The sequence below is a fragment of the Podarcis liolepis genome, assembly GCF_965112155.1.
Source record: "Podarcis liolepis genome assembly, chromosome: 17".
In the NCBI taxonomy this organism is placed as follows: domain Eukaryota; kingdom Metazoa; phylum Chordata; class Lepidosauria; order Squamata; family Lacertidae; genus Podarcis; species Podarcis liolepis.
In genome coordinates, this window is record NC_139571.1 from 4,021,795 (window position 1) to 4,040,401 (window position 18,607).

Here is an 18,607-nt window from a genome sequence, read left to right on the forward strand (position 1 = left end):
AAAGCATTCTCATGTTATGAACAAATGAAATGCTGAATGGGCTATTTAAACCAAAGGCCTCCCATTGCATGAAGTACAGAAGAGGGCAGCCAAAGTGACCAGGAGAGACTTCTTCAAGGAAAGCCTGAAGCATCAGACACTTTTTAGTTTAGAATGGGAGGGGTGCATGATTGAGGTTTGTAAAAACATGAATGCTGTTGGGGGTGGGGAGTGCTAGATTTATCTCCCTCTCTCAGGTTCACCAAATGAGAGGAATGGGCAATTAGAATCTTAGAAGGGAACTTTGGGGTCATTGGGTCTTTTTAACCCCTTGCTCAATGCTGGTTCTGCAGTGCAGGATGCAACAACAGCATCCCTGGCAAGATGTAGTGTAGACCCTCCAAGTGTCCCTATTTTCCAGGGACATCCCTGATTTAGAGAAGCTGTCCTGGTTTCTGATTTCATCCTGAGATGTCCTTCTTTTCCTTAGGATGCCCCTATTTTCCTTGGAGAAACATTGGACAGTATGGAGTTATCCAAACCCCAAGCCGTCTGAAGGCAATCCTGTATAGGGAAGTGTTTTTTAATGTTTAATGTTTTATGGTGTTTTTATATATGTTGGAAGCCACCCAGAGTGGCTGGGACAACCCAGTCAGATGGGTGGGGTATAAATAGTAAAATTATCATTATGGAATGTGACGTCCCTATTTTAATCGGAGAAACGTTGGAGGTTATGGTAGTGTGCTGACCTCTAATTTAGATAGCTTAACAAAAAGATTAGACAAATTCAACAGATTTGCCAATCAGGAATATAGAAACACAGGAAGTTATCTTCTACTGACTCAGACTCTTAGTCCATCAAAGATAAGTAATCAAATCAGTAATTGTGAATTTGTGTATGTGGCAAAATGCACATGCACACAATGCCATTCCATTTTGCACCAGGAAATGGAGGCAGAGAGAACAGGAATCCTGACTGCCGGCTTCTTCTGCTCTTACTTAGGTTGCCAGCTTTCGATTCCCTACTACCTTCTGGTACATGGAAGGCCAGGGAGAAGATGCTGGATCAGACCCAGGGACAGGCAGAGCCTGGCAGACACCAGCAGAGGCACAGCTAATAGTAAAAGCTTTTTGCTGGCAGATACCATGCTTTGATCCAAGTGTGGGATGAAGAAGGGAATGTGAGTGTGAAGGCAATCTCTAAAAGATTCCGCAGCTAAGGTGTTGTGTGGCTATCGCTCACCATGCACTCTGATCCCTTAGGCCTTTGAAAGTGCTCTGGGGTGCTGAGTTCATCAGCCAAGCTTGTGTGCGTGCGTGTGTGTGTGTGTGTGTGTGTGTGTGTGTTGCAAGGCTAAACAATAAACAGTAAATATGATTGTGGATTCAAAGATTACATGAGAATGCTGCCACTGATGTTACACTCCCCTGCCCCCAAACCTTTCCAGCGTTACTTGCAAAATGTGGGCTGTGAGCCCAAAATTCTGGCCTTTGTATTAAAATAACAATAGGCAACTGCCCCAGAAGCCACAAAGCCTGGTCATTTTTTTGTTTTGCTCTGTTGGCAATCCTAGCACTTCTGTGATCCAATCCAAAGAAATTTCTTTCTTCCCCTGTTTCAGGAAATGAAACCCAACAGGTCTCAGGGCCTGCAGTAGAGAAAAGAGGCAGCAATATGACCTCTAAAGCCGGGACAGGAGATGTAGTGCCTTCCAGACATTTTGGACTACAACTCCCACTGTCCCTTGTCATCTGCCACGCTGCCTGCAGTGGGTGAGCGTCTGGAGGGCACCCTGTTGGCTTCCCCTGCCCTAAAGGGCGGTCTTGGCCAGTCCTGTTGCAGGACTCAGTTTGAACCAGGTCCAAGAACCTCCTTTCAGTGCCAGAACACGGACTTGGAGCACAGAGCACCTTTGAGCGCATGCACAGGGCATTCATTATGACAAGCAGTCTTGGCACAGCTGGCATGAGGGATCCAGGTCAGTCATTTGAGGAAGGGTTAAGCCCCAGCGCCTGGCATTTTAGAAGTTAAGCACTCCCTAATTTCCAAGAATCCAAGGTCCCCTTGTACTAAAGAAGTGGTGGGGAAAACCTGTGGCCTTCCAGACGTGGTTGGATCAATGGGGGTTGCAGTCCAGCAACATCTGCAAGGCCACAGTTTAGCCATCTCTGCATTAAAGGATAGTATATTCTCTTGACCACAAGGGAGCTGGTTTAGGAATTATCATGGGGCTTTGTGGTAGCCAAGCAAAGTTATGGTTGCTTGCAGATGATCCAAGACATGATGAAAGAACAGGCATGACTGCTGAAGGAAATTGGTGAGGTGAATGCAGGAGTATAAGAGAGTCCTGTGCTGGATCAGATCAATGGCTTCTCTAGCTCATCATCCTGTTTTTCTATGAGAAGTCCGGAAGCAGGGCATGAGGGCAATAGTCCTCTCCCACTGTCATTCCCCAGGGACTGCTGTTCAGAAGCATCTCATCTTTTGGCCATCTGTCATAGATGCTTTAGTTGAGATTCCTGCATTGCAGGGGGTTGGACTAGATGACCCTTGGGGTCCCTTCCAACTCTACAATTCTATGATTCTATGATCTTGGAGGTAGTATGTAGCCATCAGAGGTCACCTGAGTCCTGAAACCCTGCAAATAATGGAGCCACTGGAGAGCTAGCAGGTGAGGAGGGAGGGGTTGTATGGCTTGGAGGGAGAAATGGGGCTCACTGGTGCTTACCCCGGACCCAAAATGTTGTGTCCCCCTCCCTCCATTACAATACAGTACAAATACAACTAAAACATTCACGTCAAATATATGCATACCATTCATTAAGGCATAGGGGAACTTCCATATAAACTAATGCCCAATTTTTAGTTGTTCATGAAAATCAGTAAAGGAGTCTCATCATGTCTCCTTCTTGCCAATGCAAAGAGCAAATGCATGCATTTAGTTTATTTTGCCATTTTGGCTGCTCTCCATATTTTGGTTAGCTGCTGCTTGAAGGCTGGAGACCTGGGGCAGGACAGACCATTTGTTTGCATTCTCACAGCAGTCAAAAAGTTCCAAACCATGATGATGGCGCACTCTGGGGGTTCAGGCTTGTTAGCCTAAGCCTAGTGGCCCAAACGACAAGTAATGGCTCCACAGGCCTTGAGCCTTTTTCAAAGCTTGGGTTTAGGTCTAAAATATGTGGAGTGAAACTGACAAAAAAGGCAAGTACAAAGTCCAGAGGCAAAATCCTGTTGCAACAAAAACAACAAAATAGGCTTGTGGCGCCCTAAAGACTAACACGTTTGTTGTGAAATAAGCATTCATGGGCCATAGTCCACAAGGGAACATCTGACGGAGGCTCTAGCCTATAAAATATTATAAAACAATAACCTTGTGAAGCACGTAATTCCCTCCATCAGGTGTGGGGAACCTTTGGCCCTCCAGATGTTGCTGAATAACCACTCCCAGCAGCCCCAGTAAGAACGACCAGTGCTGGATTTTGGGTGGTGTGGGTGGTTCCCCTGCACAGGGTGCTGAGCTGAAGGGGTGCAAAATCGAGAAGATCCATCCTTGAGAAGATTCATGGGGGGCCACCAGCTTTTGGCCTTGTTCAGGGTGCCATACTGTACTACCAAAGATGACCAAAGTCTGCCCCTGAGTGGCCTGTGATGGTTAGGGATTGTGGTTCAGCAACATCTAGAAGGACAATGATACTCCACACCCATTCTACTCCACACGTTTACTCAGAAGTTAATTTCACTGTGTTCACTGGGGGCTACTCCCCAACAAAGAGAAGCAACATGTTCATTAGCAGACTGAAGCAGCTACCTCAGGAGATCGATGCAGGTTGACTGAGGAGTGTTGCCAAAGTGTTAGAAGGCAAGAGTTGTGTGCGCTACATCAGAACCAGCCTGTGTCTGCTAAGGAAGCTGACTCCCATTGCTTATAGTGGAGGGCACTGATCCATTGTAATTGCTGAAGTACTGTGTCCAGTTCTGGGTACCACAATTTAAGAGGGATGTTGACAAGCAGGAACATGTGCAGAGGAGGCCAACCAAGATGATCACGGGACAGGGAACCAAGCCTTATGAGGAATAGTTGAAGGAGCTGGTATGTTAAACCTGAGAAAGAGGAGAGTGAGAAGAGATATGATAGCCAGCTTCAAGTGTCTCAAGGCCTGTCACATGGAAGAGGGAACAAGCTTGTTTTCTCCTGTTCTGGAGACTAGGAATCGAACCAATGGCTTCAAGTTACAAGAATGGAGATTCCAACTAAATGTCAGAAAAAACTTTCTGACAGCAAGAGCTGTTAGACTCTCCTTCCTTGGAGGTTTTTAAGCAGAGCTTGGATGGCCATCTGTCATGGATGCTTCAGTTGAGATTCCTGAATTGCAGCGGGTTGGACTAGATGACCCTCGGGTTCCCTTCCAACTCTACACAATTGTATAATTCTAAGATTCAACTTCCAGCCTAGTCGACTTCTGTATGTGGGATTGTGAGGTGGAGAGAAGGGGAAATGTTTTTTTCTTTCACCTTAGACAGCTAAATGCCTTGGGCCAGCCAGTAACTCTATTTAGGACGGCAGCCAAAGTCTTTTAAGGTGTCCCATGACTCTGCTGCTTCTCATGTGCAAAGGGCCTTGTATCGCTGAGTGACTACAAGCCCTCCTGACACATGTGAGTCTGCAGCACGGGATATTTGGGGGGGAGGGCACGCACAAAGTGTTGAGGTGAACAGGGTTTTTTACTTCATTTAAAGAAGACTTTGCCAATCTCCAGATATTTTAGACCAGGGTGGTCCAATGTGTGGCCCGAGGGCCACGTGTAGCCCCTTTTTGGTGACCCCCCCCCAGCCCTTGTGCTGCCTTCCCAAAGCCCAGTGCTTTGGGAAGGAGTTGTGGGGCTCTAGGACCCTGTCGAAGTATTTCTGGGGCCCACTTGGAATGAAGAGCCGGACCTCTCTGTTTTAGACTAAAACTACCCCCGATCCCAGGCTGATGGGAGTTGTAGTCCAAAACATCTGGAGGGCACAGTTCAGACAGAGTACAGTAGTATCCAGCCCGTGGTGAAATTTAACATTTCCTTATTGCCATTTAATCACCAACGAAGCGACTCCCCACCCCCCAGCTCCAATGGGAGGTGGGAAGAAGATAGATGCATAAGGCGGGTGCGAGCAGGTTTTGAAATTATCCTGCGCACAATACAGGATTATTTACCACAATGAGCAGAAGGCGGCATACTTCAGAGGTTTGATCCGTAACTGCTAGGGAAGGCAACCACAACCAAGAGCAGAGAGTCTTGCGTTAAAGCTCAGCTGGGAAAGTGCCGCGCGCGGGGAAGGGGGACTGGCGGGAGGGCAGCGTTTGCTGTCACAGACTAACAGGCTGCGATCCTAAGCCTGCTAAACAACCAAGTAGTACGTCCACTTTTATTCAAGGAGGCGACATCGGGCAGCGAGGCCGGCGCCGCAAGGGACGAGGCACCAAGCCTTAACTCCCAGGCTCCGGGCGCGTGTCAGGAAGAGTCTTGGGGAGCGCCGCGCAGCACAGCTGATTTCTTGGGGGACATTTACAGCTGGATGGATCCTGGCAGGCATAGTCAGCGCCCTGAAGGCGACGGGCTGCTGCTGCTGCCTTTCCCTCCAGACGCAGCCCGTCGCCTCGCGAAAACCTCTCCCTTCGGAGCGGGAGGCGAATACTCCGGAGGGATCCGTGCGCGCAGGTGCAACGGGGGTGGGCTGGGGGGGAGCAGCACTTCCTCTGGGCAGAGGAGGACAGACCCCCCCAACACCCACCGACCCAGCGAGCGGCTGCCCGTCTCTCCCTCCTGGCGGAGGCGGCGGGAGGAGGAGCCGGCGGGGGCGGGGGCGGGATCCTGACGGAGCGTGACGTCACGCGCGCTCCCTCCAGCTGCCTTCGAGGGAGGCGAGCGAGCGGCGGCGGCGGCGGCAGAAGCAGCGCGAAGGGAGCCGAGGCGGACGGGCGGGCGCGCAGCAGAAGGGAAGGGCTGACCGACCCCGCTCCGCCGGCGGCCCCGCTGAGCCTCCGGGCCGGCACTGCGGGGGAGTCCCCCGCTCGGCTGCCCTCGCCGACCTTCGCCCTCCAGCAACTCCCTTCCCGCTTCCACTGAACACATGAGGTTTTTCAGGTTGACCTTCAAGTGCTTCGTGGATTGTTTCTGAGTCCCCCGGACTCGCCCCCGCGCTCCCCCCGCCGAGCCCCGACCCAGCGAGACCCCCCTCTCTGCCGGCGCCGCCGAGACCCCCGCCCGCCCGCCCGCCGCCCGCCTTCCTCGGAGCAGCGCCCGATTCGCCTGGAGGGGGGCGGCAGGGACTCGGGGTCCCCCCCCGGCGCCATGGCCAAGGGGGCTTCGTCGGACAGCAGCGGCTGCGGCGGCATCTACAGCGTCTCGGTGGAGCAGCAGGACAAAAAGGCCGCCATGTGCCCGGGAGTCCCCGCTGCGGGCAAAGGGGAGGCCGCGGACCCTCCTGGGCCGAGCGTGGCCCTGCCGCCCCCCGAGAGGGAGACCTGGACCCGGCAGATGGATTTTATCATGTCCTGCGTGGGCTTCGCCGTGGGGCTGGGCAACGTGTGGCGCTTCCCGTACCTGTGCTACAAGAACGGGGGAGGTGAGCAGCTGCGGGCACGTGCCGGGGGGCGGGGTGCAACGGGGGGGGTCCCGTCGGAAGGGCGAGGGGGGGGCGGGTGCTGCCGCTTAGGGGTGAGCGAGCAATTCCTCGGCAGGCGGGGATCGGGCTCCGAGAGGCGAAGCTCTAGCAGGGGAATCTGGACAGGGGAGCTTTTTGCAGAAGCCGAGATCCAAGGTAGTCCAGCAGTGGGGAGCGTCGACACACGTCCAGCCTGGAAACGGAGTCTGGGATCTCCAGGCGCCCCTTGCTATTCCCTGAACAAAAGGGCTGCTGTGTTCCATTCACGGACTCACGGCGGCAAGAGCAAAAAAGGGGAAAAAATAACTTGGGATCCATTGGGAGAAGAGAGAGAGGGCCCCTTTCCTACAAAAAGGAGGCTGCAGGGTTGAATTAGGGCACGTCTGCTTTTGGCCCCAGACGCTGTTTCAAAAGTCCAGGCACACGTGTAAAGAACATGTCTCTTGGCATGTCTAGAATGCCTTTTCTTTCCTAATGAATGACCACAGCCAACCTTCGGGCATCTGGGATCAAGCTCCCGGGTGACCACAGTGCTGGGTAATCTTCGGCTCCAGAAGGACCTCACATTTTAGAACTGAAACACCCTCCCTCGAAAAATGAGTCATGGCATCACTTGACATAAGGACTCTTGCCAGGTTGTAATTCTGGAGGCAACAGATAGAATCCGGAGGTGAGATGCTGGGAGGGAAGTTGAGAGGGTGGGGGTCCTGGTTATTGACCAGAGATGCCCGTTTGAATAAAATATTTTTGGGTGGGGCAGGTAAGCCCTGCCCTGTCACCCTTAGGAGCCTCCAGTATCCAGTCACTCACCTTCCTTCACAGTCCCGCTACTTCAGCCTACAATTGTGGACCAAACTAGGGAAGTGAGGGGGGCACCTTGACCGCCCCCTGCCTGCTGATTTATGTGGAAAATCCTGCCTCCCCTCCCTCGTTATTATTGCAAAGAATTTTTCTCTCTCAGGTAAATTTTGAAAGTGGACTTGAGCCTAGTTAATTGCAGGGGGACTCTGCCTCAGAGGCGGCGTTTGTTTAAGGGAGAGTTTTGTATACACAAGAGAGATTAAGCAGCCCATTCTACTGTCCCCACTGGCAAATGTGGCTGGGAACACATGTTCACTGAGGTAATGTCTAGCTTGATGCTTTGTATGTGAGGGAGCACACAGGTGGGGGGAGATATTTTATTTTTCAGTCTATTCCATTTAGATCTTCTCTTTTCTCCAAGGAGGTGGCACACATGGTTGCCCCCCCCGCCCCATTTTAGCTCCACTACAGCACTGTCAGGGATGTTAGGCTGAGAGGGAGCGACAGGCTCAAGGTCACCCAAAGAGGTCTGTGGCTGAGTGAGGATTTGAACCCCTCAGGTCCTTGCCATCTGATGCTCTAAGCACCGCCTTCATCATGTTCTCTCAAAACAGGTGGGCCTGTTGTTTCTTAGTTTCCGTGGGGCCCAAACGTCCTCTTGAGGCAAACCACGTCTCAGTAAGTAATAAAATAACATAAACGTGAAGCAAACGTCCCCTGGCATCAGCCAAGGGTGTACTGGGCGCAGTGACCGCTGCCTGAATCTGCAGAGAACCTGAACAGACAAGAGCTCTTGGGCAGATCTGCTTGCACTCATTAAATCTCAATAGAGCGCCAGACCGTTAAGGTCAAGGATGACACATCAGGCCACCGTCAGCACCAACCACCTCATGATTGGTCCATTTTTAACTGATGAAGCAGGGGATGGATGTGGAGGAGGAAGTCAATGGGAAGCAAGGATCAATTTGTTTTCACACAGGTGTGTTTAATTGGCACAACATGGTGCAGGGAGCAAGTGTTGTCAAACTACAATGGAAGGACAAATCTGCCAGGGAGAGATGGGAAAGAGGCAGGCGGGTGGGCACTGCCAGGGCGTTTTAGCTGAGCTCCAGGACCTGTTTCCAAAACATGAAACACAGGAAGATCCAGAGAGTATGCTCTGTACATGCTCAGATGAAAGCCCTACACCCTAAAGGTTGCCACAGCCAGCCCCCATACACCTTGGCTTACATGCCAGAGGTCGCAGATTTTCAGGCCAGCCTGCATTCTTTCCTGATGCCTATCAGTTTAAAAATTAATTGAAAAGAAAGAAAAGAAATTAAGTGTTGGGGCTGCTGCTGGTGGGTATCAATCCAGCCTGGATGTCTGAATCCCACCATGCCATTGGAACATGACCTCAGCATTGCTCCATTCCTGATCAGGTGTCATGTGACTATAGGGCATGATGCCAAGACTGCCATCTCATTCACCCCCAGGCTGGGGTTTTTCCCCTCATTGCCTTTTGAAAGCAAGGAAACAAAAACAGAAAGTCAGAAGTTATTCTGCAAGGGAAAGCACGCCTTGTGCTAGCCGGGGAGAAAATGGGGTGATGAAATCACAGCTTGGGTGATGTGACATGTATCAAGTCACACACACACACAAGCCAGTTGCTCCCTGGTAAAACGACCGGGCCCAGCTGACAGGCCTGCATAGATGTCCCCCTGCCAAGTGCTCACTGTGGTGGGTGTGCCTTTGTACAGCACCAGCATGGTGCTGGGCTTGGACAGGGCAGACCCGGAATCAAACCTCACTCAAGTTGTGAAGCTCACCTGGTAACTTTAGGCCTAGTCACTATTTCTTGGCCTAATCTACCTCACAGAATTGTGAAGGCTGTGGGAAAGTGGGGTAACTCGGCTCTTTGGAGGAAGGGTGGGGTAAAAAAATACATAAAATAAAATCAGTGCAGACAGTGGCGTAGCGTGGGGGGTGCAGGGGGGGCCGGGCGCAACATCTGGGGGTTAGGGTTAGGGGGCGCAAATCCACGGGTTAGGGGGCGCAAATTACTTGCCTTGCCCCAGGTGCTGACAACCCACGCTACGCCACTGAGTGCAGATAAAATAGCTCTGGAAGCCCAGTGCAAGTGTTTTGTCAGCTTAGCTAGCATAGTGCCAGGGTACTACTAACAAGATTGCCTGCAAACTACATATCAGCTGCTCCTAGCTCCAGTGGTCTTACTCTTGCATTTTGCTTCCTGCATTAACTGAGGACAAAGGTAAAGGGACCCCTGACCGTTAGGTCCAGTCACGGATGACTCTGGGGTTGCGGCGCTCATCTCACTTTACTGGCCAAGGGAGCTGGCGTACAGCTTCCGGGTCATGTGGCCAGCATGACTAAGCTGCTTCTGGCGAACCAGAGCAGCACACGGAAACGCCATTTACCTTCCCGCCAGAGCGGTACCTATTTATCTACTTGCACTTTGATGTGCTTTCGAACTGCTAGGTTGGCAGGAGCAGGGACCGAGCAACGGGAACTCACCCCGTCGTGGGGATTCGAACTGCCAGCCTTCTGATCGGCAAGCCCTAGGTTCTGTGGTTTAACCCACAGCGCCACCCTCGTCCCTTAACTGAGGACTAGAATAAAATATTGCCATTTTTTATATTAAGAATGCTGTGTATGGTGGTGAGGGGGGGCAACTTATGCTTTGGCAGAAAGTCAGCTCTTCAAGTTGCGTCCCTAGAGCCAGTCTATTACTTGCAGATGACGTATTTAGACAGAACCCACAGATGCCAACCCTTGTTTTCTCATATTAAAGAGAGAAACAAGGAGAAAAATTGCTCAGCCTCAGGTGAGAAGCAGCAGCATTGTGGTCTGCAGACACCTGCTACTGGAACTGGTTAATGAAACTGGAAAAGAAATGGATACAGCCCCAGATATGTTACCCAGGCACCTCTTAGGTGGAATGAATTATTTCCCCTTTCCACTGGAAAGATCTGGGATCTGTCCTTCCTAGATGTTTTGACACTACTTGTATATCTTGTTATGCTAATAGAGCCTCACTGAATGGAGTAACTGAGCTAACACCCAAGGGATTGCCAAAATCTTGAAATTGGCAAGTGGCCTAGAGATGGTGTGTGTTTGTATGTCTTTGTGTGAGAGAATGGCACATGACTTATTATGCCATTAGAGTGCAGGGTTCTGCTTTTATCCAGCTTCTGTCCTGGGTTCTGAGGAAAGGAATTTTTTTTTGTCTGGCCAGCAAAAGAGAGGGGCATGGCAAAATCCACCCCCAGCGTAGGCAGTTCATCACTCTTGACTCTCAACCCTGACAGAATAAAAGTTTAAACTGTTCTAATAACATTTTGAGGCTCATAGGAGCTCGGAGTCGGTGCGGGAGATGATTCAGGCAGTGCTGTGTGCCTGAGCGTTAAAGGGGTCAGGAAGGAAACTACATGGGAGTGTGATGCGGAGGTGAACAAAACATGGAGAAATAATATTCTGGACTGATGTATCATCAAAGTTGGCTGGGGTGGGCAGGCCAGGGTTAAAGGAGCACATAAGAGAGACTGTCACTGGACAACCTTGCTGGCCTGGGATGACACCCCCCGCCCTGCTTGCTGGGTGCTTTCTAGGGAAAGTGGCAGGACGGGTGTTGGCTTGTGCTGAGACTGGGATAATCCACTGCCACCCCTCTGAGTGAGAGTGATGCAGGCATCCTCCCCTTTTTTAATCTGCAGGCAGCTGACGGCAGCTTCATTTGTATAAAAGCCACAGAAGGGCATAGGGCGGCTTGAGTACAAACGGCTTCTGCAGGAGTCAGGGGCACAAGCGTGTTGCTCTGTGGCGTACAGGTGAATGTGTGAACTGCCTCAGCTGACAAACATGTATTGCATCAAGAGGAGGTATGGCAGGAAAGTTCTGTTTGCAGCATTGCATCTGTGTTGGCTCATTCACATGCACAATCTTTTGCCTAATTTTGGTCATCAAGCATTAAACAGACATGTTACCTTGAGGGCCAGGCTAGTTTTGCTAGCTAGTCTGCCACGAGGCTTTATTCCTCCAGAGGAAACTGGCAACTCCCAGGTTCTGTGTCCTCAATGGCAAAGAACTTCCCTCTCCAACAAGGTCGGCTGGGCCACTAGTCAACTGTGTGCTCAGGGCAGGAATGTGTTAAGATGTCACTGGTTTCTCTCATATGTGACTGCAAGTCTCCACAGAACGGGGATCTCTTCTGCTTCCAGGGATTCATTTTTCCATTTTGATCAGCTGCATCTCTCTGGCTCATCTTTTCTGGGTATGAATTCCCCTGAGTCAGAAAGAGGTCTATGGAATCCTTTTCAAATGGCAGCAAAAGTTCTCAGTTGTCCCCATACAAATAGCCATTGTTTAGTGAAAATAATCAGTAGGTTGCATTTGTAATTTCTTTCTCTAATTCCTGCCTTTAATGAGTCACTGATCTCGTATATAAAGGCAACACATGAGGCATGTTTACGCTACACATGTTTATTGCTATCATAAGTGTGTAATTGTCATGCCTTTCCTCACAGAATCCTGGGAACTGTGCTGAGAATTCCATTGAGGTCCATGGGTTCCCAGAGTTCTTTGCGGAGGGAACTCCTGCTTAATACTACTGTCTGTAGTGTAGATACACACTACATACATTACATTTTTTAAGGATGCTGAAGATTAAATTTGTCTAGAAGCTACATTCTCTGTCCTGGATGGCCAGATGCATGGGAGTTAACTACTATTACTCTGTTGTGTGAGATACACACTCTGCATGTTCTCAGAGGCACATTTTTTTCTTTTATTACTTCACATATCTCAGCAACTGATTCTGGCTTTGAAACCAAGATGAGTGAAATGAGAGACAATAGATTTTGAAGCAAAGTGGGAGGCAGCTTGAACAGACACATGGGGCACAATCCTGCTCCTGCGCAGCGCCTGCTCATTTTTCTGCCTCTCAGGACCCAAATGTTTTGGGCCTTGAAAAACAGATTCCAGGGAGGGTTGGTCCTGTATATCAGGACTAACTCTTGAAGAGATAGAAAACTATTGTCTTGAATGGATGTCTTCTGACTGCAGTTGAGACTTCACTTGATTGAATGTGTCTGCTCCATTTAAAACAACAACCCCCTGCTATTGTTTTTTTATTAAAAAAAAAACACTAGTATGTCAGGGAGAAGGTGAGGCTAGATTTGCTTCCCCCACACACGAGCACACACAGAATGAGGCACACTCCAGCATATCTTACTCAATTACATACACTGCCAGAGCCAGGCTCCTTCCACCCTATGAGCACATGTATGCACAGGCGAGTGTTTGCAGTCCCTGGACCACAGATGCCCTTTCAAGCATACAGTGATGAATGGGTTCGCTGACCACTGCCCTGCTAATCCCCATGGGAAAGATCTTACATCTCCAAGATTATCCTCTTAGCCAGGGATTTGCAGGAAGAAGAGCAAGGCTTGGGCCTTCCCATAGCCCAGGGATCTGTGATATAAATAGCACCCCCCCGGAGTGGTTCACACTGAGACCCACGTGCACCAGGAAACACACAGGGCTGTCAGTCACAGCCACAGGGCTGGCCTGCCAAGTGCCTTAGTGATGGCAGGAAAGACGTGGGCTGTTTGGGGAAGGAAGGCTGAGAAGCAGAAGCAGCAGCAGACAGGCGGAACAGCACACTTTGAAGCCAACCCAAGCTAAGATGGAAGAGCTAGGAGGATAAAAGCTGCAGGAGGGAGAAACAGGAACGAGATATTCTGTAGTGTAACTATTCTCTTTGCCGCTCCCTAGCAGCTATCTCAGGAATCTGTTCCTCTGTATATTCTGCAGTCATTTGTACATACTGACTCTTGTGCTACAAACAAAATATCTCTGAATGAAGCCGGAAGGTTATGTTTCAGTTAAAATGGGGGGAGGCAGCAGCAGCAAGAAGCATTGGTTCAAGCTGCAATTCCATGGAATCTCAGAAATCCACAGTTATTTGTTCTGGAAGCAAAGGTTCAGCTTCCTAAGAGTGGTAGTTTTATATATGTGCTTCTACTCCTTTATGACAGCAAACAATATGCTTCAGGGTGTGCTGGTGGTGTCAGAAATCAAAAGGCTGAATAGGATTTCTAACGGTTTGCCTTCCAGTGTCGTCAGTTAGAAGGAGAACAAAATGTGCAAAGCATGAGAAGTCATGCAAATTTCTGTACTTTATACATGGCACAGAAATAAGCTTTTTCAGCACAGAATTTGGGTTACCTTGCTACAGATTTTTGTGATTATTTTAGTACAGAACCATAGGACAGCCCATAGCTTGGGGGGTGGGGCTGGGATTGACGGGGGCTGGGATTGAAGAATGAGGGAGCTGTTGCTTACTTTGTGCTGCTCACCTGGCCACAGGTGTTTTCCTCATCCCTTACCTTCTTATTGCCCTCATTGGCGGGATTCCCATCTTCTTCCTGGAAATTTCCTTGGGGCAGTTCATGAAGGCCGGGAGCATCAACGTATGGAACATCGCACCACTGTTCAAAGGTAAGAGACTCCTTCCCCCTGGAGCCTTACTTGCCCCTCCCCCACCCCCCTCCCCACTTCAGATCTGGGGCTGGTTCACAACAGGTTCTTGTTGCAATGGAAGGTCCGGCACCTCAACCATTTTGGAGTGTATGCCCGTCTCCACCTCCACCTAATCTCCACCTCCTCTTGCCACCAAAGGGGCCTTTGGTGCCCCTTGCCCCACGCAGGCCTCTGGGGCTTACCTGGGAACAGCAGGGAACAACACTTAAGCAGTGCTATAAGCCACCATTTAGGCTGTAGCCCTTTCCCAGCCTCTCTAACCAAGCCAGTTTTGCTGATTGGTATCTGGTTTTGAGCAGAGAGCCCCACCTGTTACTATGTAAATTTCATTCATACATGATGCTCCATATATGAAGCAGAGGTTTGAATGTAGTCCCTCCAGTCTATATCAGATGTGTAGGAGAGTGGGGGAGTGAAGTCAGGAATTGACAGTCATCTATGTTAGCAGGTGGCAGGAGAATAAGAAAGCAAGATGGAGTGTCCTAAAGTAATAAAAAATAATAAAAAGGAAGAGGCTGCAGGGAGACTTCATGATTCTTCAGGAGCTCAGTGCTGAATTGCCTGCAGGAATCATATTAAGAATCTTGGCTTTCATTAAAAAAGAAAAGTTTCTAGCCCTTATGGCTGTGAAGGTCTATTGAAATCTCAGAAGCCAGAGAGGTGGCAGAATAAGATGCCCACCTTATTCTGGAGATGGGGCTTCAATCCACCCCTTGTTCCCCAGTCCTTCCCATAAGAAGCAGAAGCAGAATAAACTGTTGTGCAGGGGTGCTTAATTTGCACCATTTATACAGGTTTCAGAATCCAGGTTTTCACAGTGCATGCACACCACCCAGTTAAACGTACACCACCCAGTACGATTGCAGGAGGCAGGCGTGGCACCAATGCTTTTGAGCCGCCTGAAGAAGTGGCGCCTCATTGCCCCGGGCTCCTCTTTTCACGCAGCTCCTCTCTTCCACAGGACTGGGCTTTGCCTCTATGGTGATCGTCTTCTATTGCAACACCTACTACATCATGGTGCTTGCCTGGGGTTTCTATTACCTGGTGAAATCTTTTGCGGCCACCTTGCCCTGGGCAACCTGCGGGAACCCCTGGAACTCTGATGAATGTGTGGAGATCTTCCGGCATGAGGACTGCGCCAATGGCACCGCCACAGGCAACCTTACCTGTGACGAGCTCTCCGACAAGAGGTCGCCTGTCATCGAGTTTTGGGAGTGAGTGCTGGCATACACTGGCTAGTCATTACTCCTGGGATGAACTGGGTTGGCTTGGGCAAAACCCACTGTTCCAAAAAGACCACCAAGCCCCTCTCCTCGTCTGCCACACCCTAGCCAGTGCTCACTTTTTCTCTCCCTGATTGCAGGAACAAGGTGCTGCGTCTGTCAGGAGGCCTGGAGCTCCCTGGTGAGATCAACTGGGAGGTGACCCTCTGTCTGCTAGCCTGCTGGGTCCTTGTCTACTTCTGTGTCTGGAAGGGTGTCAAGTCCACAGGAAAGGTAGGGGGCTTGGGGAGGTGGCATGACTCCAGGGGCAGGAGCAAGGGGAGAAACATGTAGGTCAACCGGGGCAGAGGTCATCCAGGACTCTTGGCAGGATAGGCAATTGTCCTCAGAGGAGGCACCAGTGCCAGCATTTGCCTCCTTTAGAAATAGCCAACATGGTGACCCCCACAGGTTTCTATACTCCCATCAGCCATAGCCAGTGGTCAGGGGCAATGAGAGTTGCAGTCCAGCAGTGTCTGGAGGGCTCTATTTTGCCCCCCCCCCAGTTTCTGTCCTGTGTGACAGACCTATCTGTCCAAAAGAGCCCCAGACCCACTACTTGAGGAGACCACCTCATATCATGTCAACTGCGGCTTCCTCTAGAGATGTCCTGCTCCCATAGAATAAGTTTGCATCTCTTCTGCCATTTGGCTATGGACTGAGACAGGAACAATTTTTGACAGCCGCAGCCAAACACTCCCTTTCTCTGTCTTGTCCTGATGGCAAAGATATACCTGGATGGACAGTCGGGTAAACATCATCTAAATAAGTAAGCAAACAATAAATTTTGTGTGAGGAAAAGTTGGACAGTCCACTCAAATGAATCACCTGAGGAATTTTGAAACCAGTTCCAATAAGATTATTAGGAATTCCTGGGGGATGGAATGTTCTTAGTCAAACAGTTTTGTGGGTGTCATTTCTCTTTCACACACACAGATACTGTTTGACGTCCGCTAGGAGTCTGGGGCAGTTGAGGCAGCTTTCTACGCAATACGTTCTCCCACCACTTTCAGAGACAGTCAGTTGCTGGGAAGAGCTGCTGTGCTCAGGTCTTGCTTGCATGCTTCCTACAGACATCTGGTTGGTCCCTGTGAACAGGATGATGGCCTAGATGGGCCTTTGGCCTGATCCTGCAGGCCTCTTCTTATGTTCTTGAGATCTGGTACCTGGGCCAAAACAGAGGCCTCGTTATTTCACCTAAAGTGACATTTTGATGCACAAGCACCTGAGGAAAGCAGAAAAGGGTTTTGACAAAGCTGAAAACCTTTCTCAGTGGGGCTCCATGCCTACACCCCTATCCCTGAGTTAACACTTGCGTTTCGGAGAGTGGTCATGTGGAGTGCAGACCAGACATATGAAAACTGCTTTATAGTGAGTCCCACCATTAGGCTGTCTAGCCTGAGTAGCAGCTGCTTTCCCAAGACCTCAAGGGAGAAAAATGACATGGTGGTCGCCTATGTCAGGCTTTCCTTTCTTAGCCCTGCCACCTGAGACCCTCTTAAAAAGGGAAATGCCAGGGATTGAATTTGGGACATATGTATTTGGAATCCCTGTGCTCTGCTGATGACCTATGGCCCTTTCCTTTCTGTACACAAAAAAGAAAGTCACAGTTCTCCATTTGCCATGCGGTATGCATACACAATATCTCTTTCTCTGTTGCGCGCATGCGCACACACGTTCTTCTCCTTCTCAGACACCCTGCGCCTGTTCCTCCTTTTCCTGTGCATGGCCAGTGCGTTTGAAATCCCACCCGTCAGCAAGTTCCATGCCTGAGAGAGCCTGACATTTTTCACCAGACGGCAGCTGGAGGTGGGGGCAGCCGCCTTGAGGCCTCGGCGAGACAGGCACACATGTGGCTTGGCCTCCCACAGTAGGCCACTGTTGTGTTCACAAGGCCTGGCTGAGCAGAGACCTTGGCAGCTGCCTGCCCACATGCTCTCCCCAGTAGTAGTGGACAACGAGAAGTCCCCAGAGATCCAGAGGAGGGTGGGAGTGAAGGGGAAGCATTCAGAGTTAGGCCTTTATGTTTCTAAGAATGCCAGTCTGAAGAAAGTTGTTAAGGAGTGATGCCAAAGCAGCTTTGCAGTGGAGAAACTGTTGATCACCCACAGGCTTAGTAAATTCCCATCAGAAGGAAGCAAGATGAATGCCAGCTCCGTGTGTGTGGTGTGTGTGTGTGTGTGTGTGTGTGTGTATCCATATCCATTTCTATCCTGCAACAAAGAATGCTTTGTAATCCTGATTGCACTGAGCATCTCAGCAAACGTCTGGGGTCATGAGTGCTTAGGACTGCCAAGTCAGCGACTCAGGAGAATACATCTGTGGCTTGAAATTCCCGAATGCAGCAGGAGATGAGTCAGATGTGTCTGTCCCCCCACCCCACCTCCACCCAGAGCCATAGCTAGGTGATCTTGCACCCCTGGCAGAACCATCCAGATTGCACCCCCTACCCATGGATAAATTAGCCCTCCTTTCCGCCTCTCCTCCAACCCGCCCCCCATCCACCCATTCAATTCACCCTCTATTTAAAACAATTTATTAAGAGGCAATAACCAATATATATATTTATGGACATACTTTTAGCAGATTTTGCAGGGGGGGCCATCACCTGCACCCCTGGCGGGGGCCCAGCTCACACACCCACCCCAGCTATTGCCCTGCCTCCACCTCCCCCCTGCCCGCTATAACAGGCACAACTCCAGCTGTGTCATGCAGCAGGTGTGGGGAAGGGGAAGCCGGATGGTGACTGTGGAAGACAGGGGAGTGGGGGGGCAGGAGAGCCATAGCTTCCTGGTCTCCCACAGTTTAGGGGTGCGTATGTGTGACAACTGGGCCTAGGCAATCCATATGTGTGGAGGTCTTCAGTCCAGGGCTGACACACAAGCTATTTTGCCACCTAAGGCAGAAGCGCAGATGGTGAGCCATTCCCCACAAGTCACAGCACATACATAGATGCTGCATGCAAACTGTACCTTTAGAGCACACTCAAAGCACATCCTTTGCCTCAAAGAATTATGGGCATTGTAGTTTACAATGAAGTGTTTCAAATCCTTTGAAGTGTTTCAAAGGATTTGGGGCATCTTACCCAGTGGGGAAGCTTCATTGGCCACCTGACTCCATGTCACACTGCTGCTAAAAGTGCAGGAGGATGGCCAGTTTAAAAAGTAGCCACTCTAAAATATCAATAATTTGTGCCCCTTGGCAATGTTACTCCAAGGAGGTGCTCCAAGGAGGTACTTAAGCATTTCCTTTGCCAAAAATCCATAGCTTTTCCCAAGTCTTCTTGCACATGTTCCCCCCACCTCCTGCCCCATTGCCTTCCCAATACTGAGCAGAGAGCTGAAAAGCAAAGCCTTTTCTCTTCAGGCATAACACC

At 50.2% G+C, this 18,607-nt stretch overlaps 1 protein-coding gene across 2 annotated transcripts in view; it reads left to right on the plus strand.

The window, feature by feature from the left end:
* Positions 1-6,252: 6,252 nt before the first annotated feature.
* SLC6A8 (solute carrier family 6 member 8) overlaps positions 6,253-18,607 on the plus strand; it is a 36,395-nt gene continuing 24,040 nt past the window's right edge. Inside the window, exons 1-4 of one of the 2 annotated variants that reach the window (XM_083482813.1) lie at positions 6,253-6,589; positions 13,796-13,927; positions 14,931-15,183; positions 15,333-15,465. In XM_083482813.1, the coding sequence (XP_083338939.1) occupies positions 6,316-6,589; positions 13,796-13,927; positions 14,931-15,183; positions 15,333-15,465 (792 nt within the window). In that variant the 5' untranslated portion in view covers positions 6,253-6,315. The remainder of the gene's footprint in view (positions 6,590-13,795; positions 13,928-14,930; positions 15,184-15,332; positions 15,466-18,607) is intronic. The other variant, XM_083482814.1, reaches the window with a different exon arrangement.